Below are 15,398 nucleotides of genomic sequence, written 5' to 3' on the forward strand. Positions count from 1 at the left end.
TTTTTTTTTTTTTTTTTTTTTTTTTTTTTGTGATGGAATCTCGCTCTTGTCACCCAGGCTGGAGTGCAGTAGCATGATCTCAGCTCATTGCAACCTCTGCCTCCTGGGTTTAAGCAATTCTCCTACCTCATCCTCCCGAGTAGCTGGGATTACAGGCACCCACCACCACACCCGGCTAATTTTTGTATTTTTAATAGTGATGGGATTTCACCATGTTGGCCAGGCTGGTCTCAAACTCCTGACCTCAGGTGATCCACCTACCTTGGCCTCCCAAAGTTCTGGGATTACAGGCGTGAGCCGCTGTGCCTGGCCTAAAGGTCTTTTTTGATTTTTACCCCATCCACTGCCTCCCTGCGTGACTTCCTGACATCAAGAAAACAGCACATGGTGCAGATAATCTCTGCTGAGGTTTGTAGTCATGGTGACTGCCTCGGTGGACAGCTGATTGCCATGCTGGGCTAATGTTTTAAGAGCACAGGCAGTGTTTATGCAGTGGTGGGCCTTTGGTCATGTAGCACCTGGGGTTCTACTGAAACTAAGTAGCCAGAGTCAGAGAAGAACTTGCCCATGAGGAGCCTCTTGGCTCATGCAGTACTCAGCCTTAGGAGAAAGCTCCTGAAGAAATCTGGAATTAACAAAAATGAGGGCTTAAGCCGCCCTCATTCCCCAGCCTTTCCATTCAAAGTGCCACCTTTGGAATACTCTTTAAAAAAATAAAAAGGAAATGTCAATGAACTCATTGTCTTTAAAGGGATATCTTAAAAGAGATAATGGAAAATTATCCCCCGGTAACTGTGCATAACAACAGCAGGTAACCATTACCTGCGATGAGAAGAGCTACCATTTCCTGAAGCTTATTTAAGGCACTGTGCTATGGAATTCTCATAGATGGTATTTGAGCCTCATAACCACCTCTTTTTACAAATAAGGAAACTGAGGGTGGGAGAAACTAAGTGAGCTGCCTCAGGTCACAGTTTGGAAAGTGGCAGAAGCTGAGCTCGGTAGCACACACCTGTAGTGCCAGCATTCTGGGAGGCTGAGGTGGGAGGTTGGTTTGAGACCAGGAGTTCAAAGCTATGAGCACATTTATGAAAATGCACTGCTCTCCAGCCTGGGCAACATAGACTTTGTCTCTTTAAAAATAATAAATTGTTTTAAATTTAAAAATGAAAAACATGGCTAGAATTCTAGCCTATGCAGTGGCTACCTTCCTCAAAGACTTCTTACCTTACAGATTTATACCTGTGCTGAAAGTAGTAGCCTCCATCTGTGTAATATTAAACTGTCATCAGGTATTCCATATTACCTTTTTTGTTGGTGCCTTTGTTCCAGGGAGAAAGTAAGAGAATAAAAACACGCATGCAGGGCACTGCACATACGGGAGGCCTCTGAGAGCCACTGCCAGACCTCTGTGTCCCCCAAAGCAGATGCCCTCTTGTAAGCATCCTGGAGCAGGTGTAACACCCCCTGATATCTCCTGCTCAGGTGCGTGTGGGTCTCAAAGAACTGGTCCTTACAATGGTCAAACATGAGTGATTTGAGAGTAACGTGCCTTAAAAAGTAAACTAGAATTCATTCAAAGTGATTCCCTAGAGTAATGTTCCTCTAACCCACGGGCATTCCAGGATGCTTTCTTGAGTGGAGCAAAGCATTTGGAGAGACTGCTTGAGCCCTGGGAGCTGTACAGAGCCCCTGCCCCCACCCCTTGGGGATGTGCAGCACCAGTATCTGTTGGCCATGCGCACATCCACTCACATGTTGCAGTGGAAGAGGACTGCAAGGAAGTATTCAGTACATGTATAGTGAAATCATGAATGAACAGCGGGGTGAATGCCGCCTCCCTTTTGGTTGTTCTTACCAGGAAACAGCTTACAAGACAGGGAATGCATTTCAGCCCGTGTGAAATTATTAACAAAGTTTTGTTCCTGTTACTCAAAATGCTGTGAACTACTTTAAGTATTATCTTATTTCACAGCTTATCTTGAATCAAACAATGCAAGCATTAGCCGAGAACATCAGTGCCTTCATTGCTGAGATTAAAATTGGTCCTATAATGAGGATGCAGGAATGCTGCCATCTGAGCAGAAGCCAGCTGTTTAGTGAGCCCCCTTCTCCCTGAAAATGTTCCCCCTAGCATGTGGATTGAAGAGACCCCCCACCCTAGACAAGGGGGACACATCTTTGTACTCAGCTGTCTGCAGTCTCTCGATTGGCACAAGTCCCTTGGAGGGCACCAGTCACAGAGTCAAATCCTTGTTTGACATAGTCAGAGATGGAGCAGGAGCCAGCAGGCTTCACCAGCAGTGCAGGAGGTTTGAAGGATAAGGACGGTGACCTTGCCTACGGCGTGTGACGTCCTTGGTGGAATGACCAGAGGAGGCTGTGGAGTGAGCATCAGCTAATGGTATGGGGTGGCTGGGATTCAGCCTTTCTAGAACTCCAGTCAGTCTTCCCGTCTGGGTTTTCTGCGCAGCAGCCTGGGGTACAGAGCTGAAGTGCCAGCCCTCTCGGCCGTTGGCCTCAAGCTGTTCCACCACAGCGTCTCAAAGTTATAATGTCCCTATGCACCACGTAGGAAAAAATGTTCCTATAAAAGTAAATAAATTGAGGTAGGGTACAATTGTCAGTAAACAGTTAAATAAATTATTATGTAGCAATAATTTTTATTTGTTAATTATACCTCAAAGCTGGAAAAACTGGTGGTGGTAGAGGAAAGTGCTTATGTTATACACTGTGAAGAAGAGAATACAAAACTCTGGTCACATTATGGTTACAACTGTATAAATTTAATGTATGCAAATGAACAAGCATTAGAAAAGCACTTTAAAAAAGAAATCTGTTCAAGTATTAGGATGATGGGACTGTAGATGCATTTTCTCCCATTTTGGATTTTTAATTTTGCTGTTGCATTATTCCTACAAAAAAGCCAAACAGGAAAAGTTCCCATCTCCAGGCCATCCCATCTGGCAGATGTCCCAAGGCAGGAATGGCCTGAACTCTTCTACTGAGGACAACCTCCTCCTGCTCCAGGCTTGGTTCTCGGGCTTTGAGAACCTCAGGGCAGGACACCTTTTTCCACCTCAGCGAGGAAAATGAATAGATAACAGTTGTGCCCTTGTTTTGAGTGACAGGAGCAGATGGGACCCACACTAGTGCGCTGGCCTGGGAAAGGTCCAGGGCTGGCTTGGCCTGGGCAGCAAGGCTGGGGAAGGTGGCGTGGCTGGGAGGAGACCCCAGGGCTGCAGCCATGCCCTGAGTTACCCTCTGCACCCCTTTCCTGGCCTCAGGAACTCTCTGTGGGATGCTTAGAAGGCCTGCTGACAGGCTGGATAAGGCCAATGAGAGAGAGGGAATGAAGAAGAGGGACGTCTGGGTTCACAGGCCCTAAGAAAGAATTTAGTTACTTAGATTAAACGTGTGTCACGCATGCAGGTCTGGGAAATGCATTATTAAAAATACACAGTCCCAGAAGAACATGCGCAGTGAACTCCAGGGTGCAGAGGGGCAGCACCAGGATACGGGTGGATTTGGGGCCCTAGAATGGCTTTGGTTGTGTGTGGTACAAGGGAGAATGTATACATGGATTATATATGTAGTTTTTAAAAATACACATATAGAGGAAAAGATGAGACAGGTCTGATGAGATGTCAACAGCAACAATTCTTAGTTATGGGTGCTGTGGGAAGAGAGCCCTTAACTGGGCATGGTGGCGCTGGCCTGTAATTTCAGCACTTTAGCGGGCTGAGGCAGGATCACTTAAGCCCAGGAGTCCAAGATCAGCTTGGGCAGCATAGCGAGACCCTCATCTCAATAGATGGATTCCATGGATGGACAGATACAGATGTTTAGATAGCTAGACAGCCTTGATTGTTTGATGAATGGATAGGTTGGATAGGTAGAGACGAATGGATAGGTTGGATAGGTAGAGACAAATGGATAGAGATAGATTAGATGGCTGAATGGATGGATGGAAATAGATTAGATAGAGATAGATGGATCAATCCATTGATTAGATAGGTAAGATAGTCCTCGCGTTCAGGGAAGCCGCAGCGAGTGCCACCTAGCGCAGCAGCCTCTGCCCAGACACTCAGTGCCGCAGACCAGGAGGGACGCCGGGGCCTCTAGGGGCCGAGGGCTGGGGTGAGGGAGAGAGGGAGCGGCCCAGAGGAGCAGCGGGCACGCCTCGGACTGGGTGGCGGGGCCGCCTGTTGGCGTGGGTGCGGCGAGGGGAGCGGGCCCTGGGTCAGCTGAGGACCGGGCCTCGGGGGCGCCGCCGGTATGGACTGGGGCTGTTGGCCGGATTTGCTCGTTTTTTGGGAAATAAGGCCACTGGGGACAGCCACTACCGTTTTCAGGATCCTCTCAGCCCCGCCGAGTGCCCAGCAGGTGGACCCGGCGGCGCTCCTGGCTGTGGCTGACTGGGCTCCGGCGTGAGGAGCGCCCCTGCGGGCTGGGCGGGCGGAGCCTGGGGAGGAGGAGCCTGGGCCCCAGGCGGTGGGAGCGCCTCCGCCCCCTTCCGGCTGTGGCCCCGCAGGCGCCCGACACCTGCCCTCGCCGGTGCCCCCTAGGCCGGGCCCATCCCTCAGGTTACAGGCGGTCCCTGAGCCCATGCTTCGTTTCCGCACAGTTGGACCGCCGTGTTTTTTTTTGCCACGGATTCCAGGATGTCCCCGAGTATCTCAGGAACGGGCTGTGTTGGACAAACGCGAGGTGCGGTGTTTCTGTCGCGCCGCCCCTCGCTACTGGCGCTGGGGCCCTCGGAGGCTCAGTGATTGCCCAGCCCGCCCGTTTCCAAGAGTACCCCAAACGCGAGCTCCTCCCCACTGAGTTCCCGTTCTCCCAAGACGGCCGACAGCCAGCCCCGCGGACCCTGCAGGCAGCCACACTCCGGGCTGAAAAAGGTACCGCGGGTACCTTTTTTTTCCAGCACGCCTGCGGCCTTGGAAAGAACCTTTCTTGAGGCCTGTGGCTGGCCTGTCGCCTTGTCAATCTGGCCAGACGTTTTTGAAAAAAGATAGTAAGCCCCCAGATGTGAAGTTGCAGCTGCCCTGTGAATAAGCGGACTGGAGGTGACACTCGCTGTAGGGCGCGGAAGGGCACTCGGGCTTGGGAAGGGGCGTCCACCTGCGAGCGCAGCCGTGCGCCTTTGCGGGAGGCTGCAGGGCGCCGGCGGGAGGCCGCTTCCGTCAGGGCTTCCTCAACCTAGCCTGCCCGCGTCCAGTGGCCACTGAATGCGTTTGGACCATCATCTTGAATGTATTTCAAGCACACAAGTGTAGAGAGTGAGCCATGTCCCACTAACTCATCTGGCCAGGAGGTCAACTTTTCCATGTTTCTTTTTGTTCACAGCCCTCCATGTAGACATGAGGTCTGAAAAGGGACCGGCTCTTTCTTGTTCCAAGTTTTGAGCAGATCCCCGTTTCCAGAAGTTGTGGTTCATGTTTTTAGATGCTGCAGGGCTAATGATTTTCCTCTGTTTCTTGTTCCCCACTCTCCTCCCCTTCCCCTCCGCCAGGAAGGGTGCCTGTGGCCTTCAGACAGCCCTGTACCTCGGCCGGGCGCCTCGGAGGTAAGGGGCCCCAGGAGGTGCGGGCTGGGGTGGGGAGTGAGGGGGCATGTCCCTGGCAAGTGGGGTGGAAGGGGCAGGGGCATTACCACGTGGGCTGATACTTTTGGCATTGCCTGAAACTTTGGTCAAAAACAGGAGGGGATTTTTCCTAGAATCTTCCAAGGATTATTCGTTCTAGTCCAAAGCTCCTTACCAAAAACAATTTGTGAATCACTGATCTTTACATGATTCCATAAGCTTCTACTAATGTGCCTTGGCAAGTGTGGGCATAGTTTATAAATATCATAGTGTGATTCATTCCCACATCTCCAAGTGTAATAATGTAGATTTTAAAATAACATTTTTTTTGCCTTCAAGTTAAAAATAATGATGTGCGAGAAATCAATATCTCTATGTATGTGTGTAGATATGTGTGTACATTAAATTCATGTATATACACATATGGACACACATATACATCTATGCATATATGCATGTGTGTATATATATGTATATAAAAGAGCTGTCTCCTAGAAGAAACTGGGATGGAACAAATGAGAAGATATTGTAAGAAATGTACTACCTGGGTTAATTTTGGAAAAAGAAATTACTATAATCATATCTACTTGAGTACAAAACGTTTTTCATGTCAGTGACTAAAAATAACTACAGGAAACCTTTATTCAGATTACAAATAACTGGAAAAGTCTAGGAGCCAGAAAGAAAAAACAGTCATTGGCTGGGCATGGTGGCTCTTGTCTGTAATCATAGCACTTTGAAAGGCCGAGGCAGGTGAATGGATCACGAGGTCAGAAGTTCAAGACCAGCCTGGCCAAGATGGTGAATGCAAAAATGCAAAATTTAAAAATGCAAAAATTAGCTGGACACAGTGGCAGGCGCCTGTAATCCCAGATACTTAGGAGACTGAGGCAGGGAAATCACGTGAACCCGGTGAGGGGAGGGGACGAAGATTGTAGTGAGCTGAGATGGCACCATTGCACTCCAGCCTGGGCAACAGAGTAAGACTCTGTCTCAAAAAAAAGATATTTTTTTAATAAAAATTAAAAAAAAAGAAAAGCAGTCATTTTGGGGGGATTTGTTTAAAAAAGTAATTGGTAGGGCAATAATCTCTAAGTAATGAATAAATCGACCCAATGCTTTGTATCTGCTCCGCATATCATGGTGTGAAGTTCTAACTTCCACTTACTTGGAGTCCTGGCCAATGGTAGCTCATGCCTGTAATCCCAGCACTTTAGGAAGCTGAGGTGAGTCAGTCACTTAAGCTCAGGAGTTTGAGACAAGCCTGGGAAACATGACAAAACCCCATCTCTCTTAAAAAAAAAAAAAAAATTAGTCAGTCATGGTGGCATGCACCGGTTGTCCCAGCTACTCAGGATGCTGAGGTGGGAGAATGGCTTGATTCCAAAAGGTTGAGGCTGCCGTAAGCCAAGATGGCAACACTGCACTCCGACCAAGGTGACAGAGCCAGACCCTGTCTCAAAAAAAAAAAAAAATTAAGCTTAAAAAAATAAATAAAAACTCAGAGCCCCTTGTTACTTTTCTGAGTCATAGGTTCTAGGTTCTAGAGCTGGCAGGGACCTGAGAAAGCAGGCAGCCCTGTCCTGTCCTCATAAGTTGTAGAAAACCCAAGGCCTGGGAGGGGTCGCTGATGACCGGATCCGAGGCCTGGCCGCAGTGCTTTTCACCCTGTGACTTTTGGAGTTCCTAGTGTGTTCTGTTTGAACCCTTGGAAAATGCACACGTAGCATGCACAGTAACTCCCAGGAGCCCAAGCTTTCAATTACCCACAGCTCTCCATTGCTCAGCCCTCCTGGATGCGCTGGGATTTTTGGCAAGGTGAGTGGTCTGTCATAAGGAACATAAGGAATCGGAAAAGTAAGCTTTTTTCTGGAATTGGAATTTCCTGCTTTCTCTGGGAGATGGTGTTCAAAGTGGTAGGAACACAGACCAAGCGTGACTGTCCTTGATTCTGTTACATTCACGGTCATCATTGCGCCCAAACCGTCTTCAAGCCTCTCTTTTCCTTCCAGATCATGCATGCCCCGCGGTCCAGGGACAGGTTCACAGCTCCGTCCTTCATCCAGAGGGATCGCTTCAGCCGCTTCCAGCCCACCTACCCCTATGTGCAGCACGAGATTGATCTTCCTCCCACTATCTCCTTGTCCGATGGTGAAGAGCCACCTCCTTACCAGGGGCCCTGCACCCTGCAGCTCCGGGACCCTGAACAGCAGATGGAACTCAACCGAGAGTCCGTGAGGGCCCCACCCAACCGAACCATATTTGACAGTGATTTGATAGACATTGCTATGTATAGTGGGGGCCCGTGCCCACCGAGCAGCAACTCGGGCATCAGTGCATCCACCTGCAGCAGCAACGGGAGGATGGAGGGGCCGCCCCCCACATACAGCGAGGTGATGGGCCACCACCCAGGTGCCTCTTTCCTCCATCACCAGCGCAGCAATGCACACAGGGGCAGCAGACTGCAGTTTCAGCAGAACAATGCAGAGAGCACAATAGTACCCATCAAAGGCAAAGATAGGAAGCCTGGGAACCTGGTCTGATTTCCTCCACCTTCACTTCAGCTGGAGAAAGAAACCAAGGAGGAAAGCGGCCGCTGGGCCCCTCCTGCGCACAGTGTTGTTCAGTTTTACGTGGTACAAATAAGTAAAACCAAATGAGCAAACATGGTCTTTGTTTCTGATTCCTTTTAGGGGAATTGCATGCAAACTAGACTGAAATGATACAAACTTCCACCTGGTCTGACTGCAAACAGTGTTTATTTGGGGACAGGGGTTGGGATGGGGGTGTGGGCAGGGGAAAACAGAGAAAGGGATGCTTTGAAGATATCATGAAATAAAACCCACAGAGGTATTTGGTTTATTTAATTCTGAAAGGAGACTGCAGATAAATGAGGCCAGAATGGCCTGCTTTATAATTAACTGAATGAAGAAGGAAGGATTATTATATATTATTGTGGGGAAGAACCAGCCAGTTTGCTTTTTCTCCTAAGGTGTGGAACTTTTATTTTGCTTAGAAAGTATGAATCAAAATTCCTGTTTTGTGTGCCAAGGCATAAAGTGGAAGAGTTGGATGGATGCAAGGAGCTCCTTTGTGTTGTGACGATGTGTGTTCAAAGTTGCACTATCTTAATGTGGAAAATATATACGAGGGAACTGTTTTACGTGAAGTTCTGTATGTTGTCTTTTCACCTGTGGATTGTCATCAGGCCCAAGGAATATCCTGGAGTGGTCCCCAGAATCATCTAAGAACAGATATTTGGGAATGTAGCCTAATATTTTACCAACTTGCATAAATCAAAAAAGTCGTTGTTGCAGGAGTTTGCATCAAATAGCAGTGCATCGCTGAAGCTTTTGGAGACTTTTGGATGGAAGATAGGGAAGATTAAGTCCCAGCATTTCTGACTTGTTATTTGAGTTACTCTGCTAATCTTAGGCTGCATATTTTATGAGAAAATGAACACATGTGTTTATGGATCCAGTATCATGCAGTACTGCCCTCATCCTTCAGCAGTGCAATTTCTTCAGTAATTTAGATATTTTTCACTATAGCATGAACTATATTCAAATATATACCTTATTTTATGCAATAAATTGTTGAAAATGCAAGGTGGTTATTCTGCATACTGTTGAAATATGTGACTCCTCAGTATATCCCCATTGCCTCTCCCCTTTCCTCGACAGCTCAGTTCAGTTCTGCAGGGCTGCTCAGATCACAGGAGGCTCCCAACAGCCACCCCACATCCAGCCTACCCAGAACTTCCTGCAGGAGTGGTGCGGGTGGTGGTTTCTTATGCTTTGGAAGCCCCTAGAAATGACGGAAGAATGCCGTGTTGCTGATCATAATAAGCCATTGTATGTCACTAGTATTAGCATAGCATTCTTAGAGGAATGCAGTGCTCAAAACCTACCCAAACTCCTGCAGGATTCTACCAATCCCTTCTCCAGGCCAGCCTTTGTACTGAAGGCAAGGCCTGGACGGTCAGAGAACAGTGGAAGGGGCAAGTGACGTAAGAGCACAGGGTAAAAAGCACAACATGCAGTTAAAATGCAACTAGAAAACTGATTTTAAATACCATTAGTTTTAATACTCTTGACATTTATAAACATTCATTCTTATGTACAATTAAAAAAATAACTTTCTTCTGCAGACGTAAGCACTGGCTTTTATAAGAGCAGCAGCCAACAAGTTTAGCAGACACTGCGCGTGGAGAAGGGCTTATCTGCAGAATGGTCTGCCATGTGGAGGGTGGGCCTCTGCGGCCTCTGCACATACAAGATGAGCTGGAATGATGATTCCATGACTCCGATCTATGCAGCTTTAAAGCCAAATCCGCGTGTGTGTGTTTGTGTCTGTCTGTGGGTCTCGGAGGTGATCCCTCAGTGTGGTGGCTCTGTGCTATAACTGGAGAGACTGTTCCAAACCCCAAGTCCTGTCTGATCCCGGTCTGTTCCCTATCTCTGTAGGTAGGTCGCTGGTTTTTGTTTGTTTTGAGGATTGGAATTTCCATTACATTCATCCATTCCACACAGTAACATCCACAGAACTAGTCCAACTCTTAAATGCAGAGGGAAAAAGCACGGGCACCAGTTGTCAGCTCATGTCTACAACCCTGTGTGGAAGTATATTCAGTTGAGGGCCACAGTGGAGCTTCCGAGACTGGATTCAGTCGTTCTAGTGACACTTGGAAGTCCTCTGCAGGAGAGAAACCAGCTCTCAGGGCAGAGATTGGTTCGGGGCCAGAGAGGACCTTCCCCAACCCTGGAGATGCCCTGAAGTTTCACTGGCTGCCCCGATTAGCCTCTCTTCCTCTGTCAGGGAAAGATGAGGAGCCCGTTTGCCCGTTGGGCCCTGCGGGCAGGGACTTGCAGTGGATTCTTGGTCAGGTGCAGGAGGTGAGAAGGTGGTTCCATCATTCCAGTTCTTGCCCGCAGTTTTGGTGAAGCAGGGGATGCGCCCCACAGCCCTAGCTCTCAAATGGCTTCACGGTCCTTACTTCTCTACCTGCCTCAAGAAGGAGCTCAGAGCAGAGGCTTGTGAAGTCCTTAGCAACACAAGTATATGAATGTTTTGCATATGTCCACAGTATTGGCAAGATAATTATGTAATTCAGATACCTTTAATCATTTTTCAAGAAAGAGGCTCGTCCCATTCGCCACCCTAGAGAATTGCCTTTGTTAAATAAAGACAAATACATATCAAACCATGACTTTGAAAGGTTTTCAAGGCTGGGACTATGTAGTGAATTAGTTTAAAAGCCAAGGTCAGACATGAATTAATAGTCCATTTCCCTTCAGCACAAGGAAAAGGTGATTTACATGAGTAGCTCTTTTGAAGTTTGTGGTTGACTTGTTCATACCATGTCACCTCATGGCTAGCGTGGTATTGAATGAGTGGAGATTGTGAAGATGCAGCTTACACAGTGGGGCCTATTGTTCTTTCAAGAATTCTTTTTTTAGCTTATGGAACCCATGGGTCCAGTTTAGTAACCAGTGATTTAGGCAATCAATGATAGGTTTATAATCTCAGATTATTCCAGCAAAGTGTAGCAGCAAAGGATTGCATTGTTAGGAAGAACAATTGGTGGGAACGAACACTCCTGGGCATACTGCTGACTTTTAAAAGTCCCTTGTTGCAGGTATAGGAGAGCCAAGGCACCTTGAAGCCTACTATAAGAACACAGTCTTCCAGCATATATTTGCTTTTTCAGAAACTCTAGCATTCTTTTTAAATACTGAAGCAATCCTTAATGAAGAAGAGATTTTGTGAAACAAATTAGGTATTTCAATAGTTGATCTATTTTTGGTGTCCAAAATTTACTAATACAGAAGCTTGACAAGCATGTCTTCACCTTCCCACCACATAAACACATCGACACACACCCAAGCCACAAGAAATCCCAAGAGAGCAGAGAATTTTTAAAAGATTTATCATGAGGACTGCATTTCCATTCACTCTAACTTATGAGACAGGAAATAGGAAATAGGGGCCAACAGTAAATGGGGGCGGCCTCCTGACACTAGCAGAGGACTTTCGCACCCAGGCGAGGACTTCTTGGACTTCTACCAGTCTCCATTTGATTTTCTTCACCTTTATTTCATCTTCATAAGAAAGAGAAAGGCTCAAAAGGAAGCACTTTTAGAAAGCTTCTCTGACCTAGAAGAATCCATCTAAATCCCTGCCTTCCTCTCTGAACCAACAGCTCCTATCTCCGACAGGGGCCATCCTCTATCTTCCATCCAGTGGCTCTTTTTAGGAAGGCTCTGATGCAGAGTGCTTCAAATATGTCCTCAGGCCAGATACTGGTTGCTAGCACAGAGACACACAGCACCCAGCCCTGGGCCCTCCCTCAAAGGACGGCCTCGTGGTGTCAGTCACTTGTAGGCTCACAGACGTTCTGCTGTGGGCACAGGGAGCCTGGCCCGCCAAGCAGCCCCAACTGGATGCGCCCCCTCTCGGTGTTGGGTGGTGGGGGGGGGGGTTGCTGCATTGCTCGCTTATTGAATTTTGCTACTTAGAATGACAGCATTAACTTTGTGTTTTAATTTTTGTTTAAACAATTTTTTTTTTAATTTCCAAAGCTCAGCAGTATACGAGAGGAAAAAAACTGGGAAATTTACCTCGTTTCAGTTAACTTTTGCATTTCTTGCCTAAGTGATTAAAGCCAGTGCTTGGAGCCAAGCCTTCACGCCACGAACACGCCCCACAGCCTTGCCCCTCGCTCTCCTGCTCACACCGACCTCGAACGCCGCGTGCTTGGCCTACCGAGGTAAAAGAACAATTGAATGACAGGTGTAAGAGGAGAAGCTCCCCTTCTTGGTGTGAGGAAAGTCACAAATTAAGATATGTTGCTTTCAGCCGAGATCCCAAATGCTAGTTCTCAGCAGCTGCGTGGCTTACCTTTCACCAGTTCCACCACCACCAGCTGCCAGCACCTCCACAGATCACAGAGATGTGAACAAGCAATGGGAAGCACTCTTAGCCTTGCCATGGTCTTTGTTTTTTAGGAACCAAGATTTCAGCATTCTTTCATACTCAGCACGCTATGTCCTTTGCAGAGCTCATGTTATTGCCAGGGACAGTCATTTGCTGCTGCTGCTGCTGCTGCTTCCCGAACTGGATGCATTAGGAAGCTGCTGTCTGAGTGTAGGAATGTCTTACTAAGAAAGCAGGATCTTCCTTCATCCTTTTCTTTCTTCCTTCTGTGTGTCCTTGTTTTTGTGTAATGCGGGAGAGGGTTAGAGCTATAGAGAATATATAGACACTATCCGTGCACATTACATCTATATATCCCCCATCATGTCAGAGATCTGCATGTCAGTTTTCAGCAACTAAAGGTGCCTCATGTTGAGTTCAGCAGACATAGGAACCAAGCCGCCCCTCCTGCACTTGATGCTCCCACCTTTGTTGTGCCTCACTTAAAATGGTGCTTTTTCAGTTGTCTGTCTTTTCTTATGTTTTTATTTGTAAGGTGCTGTATATAAGTTGAATATATTATGCACATATCCTACCCAATGGGTAGAACAAAAAGTTGTTAATACTGTAATATAATGTATAGATGATATCAATTTTAACAGAAATGGCATAGAATTTGTGAATGCCTATGTGCTTTGTCCTCTTTTGTAAGGAAATTTGCAAATGGATGCATACAGATTAAAGTCTATGTAGTTTATTTTCCTATTAAATATCAATATTATAACACAAGAGAAAGAAGTGTGAACAAGCAACAGTTTATGACCAGCGTATACATAGCAATGGAAAGTTGCATCTTTGCTGTGAAAACACTTTAAAGAAAATACTTTTTAAAAAAAATCCAACAGCTTTTTGGTTGCCACTAGACGCTTCTTATTTAATCATTTTAATAATGCTCAGCTGGACCAGTGTTAGTTATATTTGAGTCAGAAAAATGTTGATTTTTCAACTTGCTTTATAATCTCCTGCATCTGTCTACTGCTGTAGCATCACGAAGGTGTCAGGCCTCAGTGAAAAGTGCACATTTTTGTTGTTAATATTGCAGAAACTGTGTCAGAGGAAAAAGTAAATCAGCCTGCAGCAGAGGACTTCGTTCAGCTCCAGAGGCATCTGTTCCCGTCTGTGTCCAAGTCTCTCTGTGCCTTTTTCTTTTACAAACTGAAGCTGTGGAGCCAATGAAGTAACAGTAGAGATTGTAGGGAAAGAATACCTCAGGAAAAACAAATCCAATTCCAAGGAGGCCCTGTTCTTGGAAAAAGGGTTTAGTTATGGGTTAGCACTAGAAGAGGCTTGGCTGTCAGCCAGCCAAGCGAAGCTCTCATCCATTCCCATTCCTGCCCCATCATAATCCTGACCCAAAAAGCAAGCTTGGTTTTGCCATCAGTTAGAAATTACGTTTTGAATTGTATATTGTTACATCTCTCTTCCAGTTTAGTTTTTAGTGTCTGATTATGACCTTTGCATTATCTTCAAATGCCCTAATTTTTTTAAAAAAAGAACAAAAAAGTTTATAACACCGTGTTCATTAAAACCGTGGTTGAATCTTGGGTGTGGGTATCCTTTTGAGTGTTATCCGTAAGGGCAGTCCATGGAATTTGGCCCATCTGATCCATATCATCAGCTTATTCCGCCACCAGAGGATAGTCCAATAAATTCCAAAGTTTCTATTTGCTCCATGGTATATGTTCTGACTTTGAAAATCACAATGGAATCATACCCCTAACATCCAGGAAACAAATGACCGATTATCCTTAAACTGAAATGGACTGTACAATGCAACTCTTAAGGCTGAATGGATTAAAAGGCAGCCCTTTTAGTATTTGTTTAAAAGGGCCGTGAAAAGTTGACACTCGTATGTGTTGTGGATCCCGCGTGTCTAGACCCATGTGTTGGTTCCATCATGTACTGCACCCCTTGTGATTCCGCATTAAGAACTGAAGCTCGTTACTGTCAAAAACAAAGCTCCCACACCCCAGGTTCAACCCTGTGCAAGAACTGTTGAGCATGAGAATGTTCTAGACTCAGAGGTGCAAAAATTTGTTACCACATCATTGCTTCCTTTCTACAGAAGGAATTGAGGCTTAAACTTTACTGTTAATTATACTGGTTCATTTTAATGTGCTTGTTGGTATGTTGCTATTTTTCATGTTATAGCTTTCAAAAATCACGTTTTCTAATTGTATACTTGTCTAGTTTAAAGCTATTTTAAAATATGTACAATACTATTCACAGCATTTAGTTCATTTAATTTTTATTATACAGCAATCTACTAAAAAGTACAACTGTATTTGAACTTTTCAATAGTTGGTTGTGAGCTATGATACAAGTCATTAAAGTCTTTTTTAACAAACATTTGTGCTTACTTTTCAACATAATTCCCAGGTCTATACAGAAAAAGATTTCCACCTGTCATGTATCTGCCTCTTTTACCCAAGCAATGGTGATGTAGTTCTTAGACCTAAGGTCTGTAATTGCAATACTTTTAAAGAACGATGTTGCTCTAAGTGCTGTTCGTTAGTTATGAAATCAGATTTTTCTGCTTGTTCTTAATGCTGTGGTCAAACCATAGCACAAAATCATTAAAAATAATCAGTGGCATACATTTGTCCCTTGGGTTTCTGTTTTGTTTTTTTCTTTATCTTTCAGCAACAAAGCACATGCATGGGGGGAAATGCCATGTATTTTAAGACCTGTCACAAAGAAATCCTTCTTATGGCTCCCTAGCTAAACTTCCCATTCAGCTGTCGTCACTCTGACTTTTCAAAATCACTACTTCATATTCTACTAGAAGCAATTCTGGTCTGATCATGATTCTTTTCCCAATACTGGGTTCTACACA

The 15,398-nt window shown here is 45.8% G+C and overlaps 1 protein-coding gene across 15 annotated transcripts in view; it reads left to right on the forward strand.

The window, feature by feature from the left end:
* Window positions 1-15,161, forward strand: part of LDLRAD4 (low density lipoprotein receptor class A domain containing 4) — a 413,526-nt gene extending 398,365 nt beyond the window's left edge. For 13 of the 15 annotated variants that reach the window (XM_032293506.1, XM_032293508.1, XM_032293513.1 and 10 more), the window contains 2 exons: window positions 5,516-5,569; window positions 7,600-15,161. In XM_032293506.1, the coding sequence (XP_032149397.1) occupies window positions 5,516-5,569; window positions 7,600-8,130 (585 nt within the window). In that variant the 3' untranslated portion in view covers window positions 8,131-15,161. The remainder of the gene's footprint in view (window positions 1-5,515; window positions 5,570-7,599) is intronic. The other 2 variants (XM_032293514.1, XM_032293518.1) reach the window with 1 other exon arrangement.
* Window positions 15,162-15,398: the final 237 nt, after the last annotated feature.

Source organism: Sapajus apella, unplaced genomic scaffold (genome assembly GCF_009761245.1).
Source record: "Sapajus apella isolate SASKATOON/1434 unplaced genomic scaffold, GSC_monkey_1.0 scaffold29, whole genome shotgun sequence".
In the NCBI taxonomy this organism is placed as follows: Eukaryota; Metazoa; Chordata; class Mammalia; order Primates; family Cebidae; genus Sapajus; species Sapajus apella.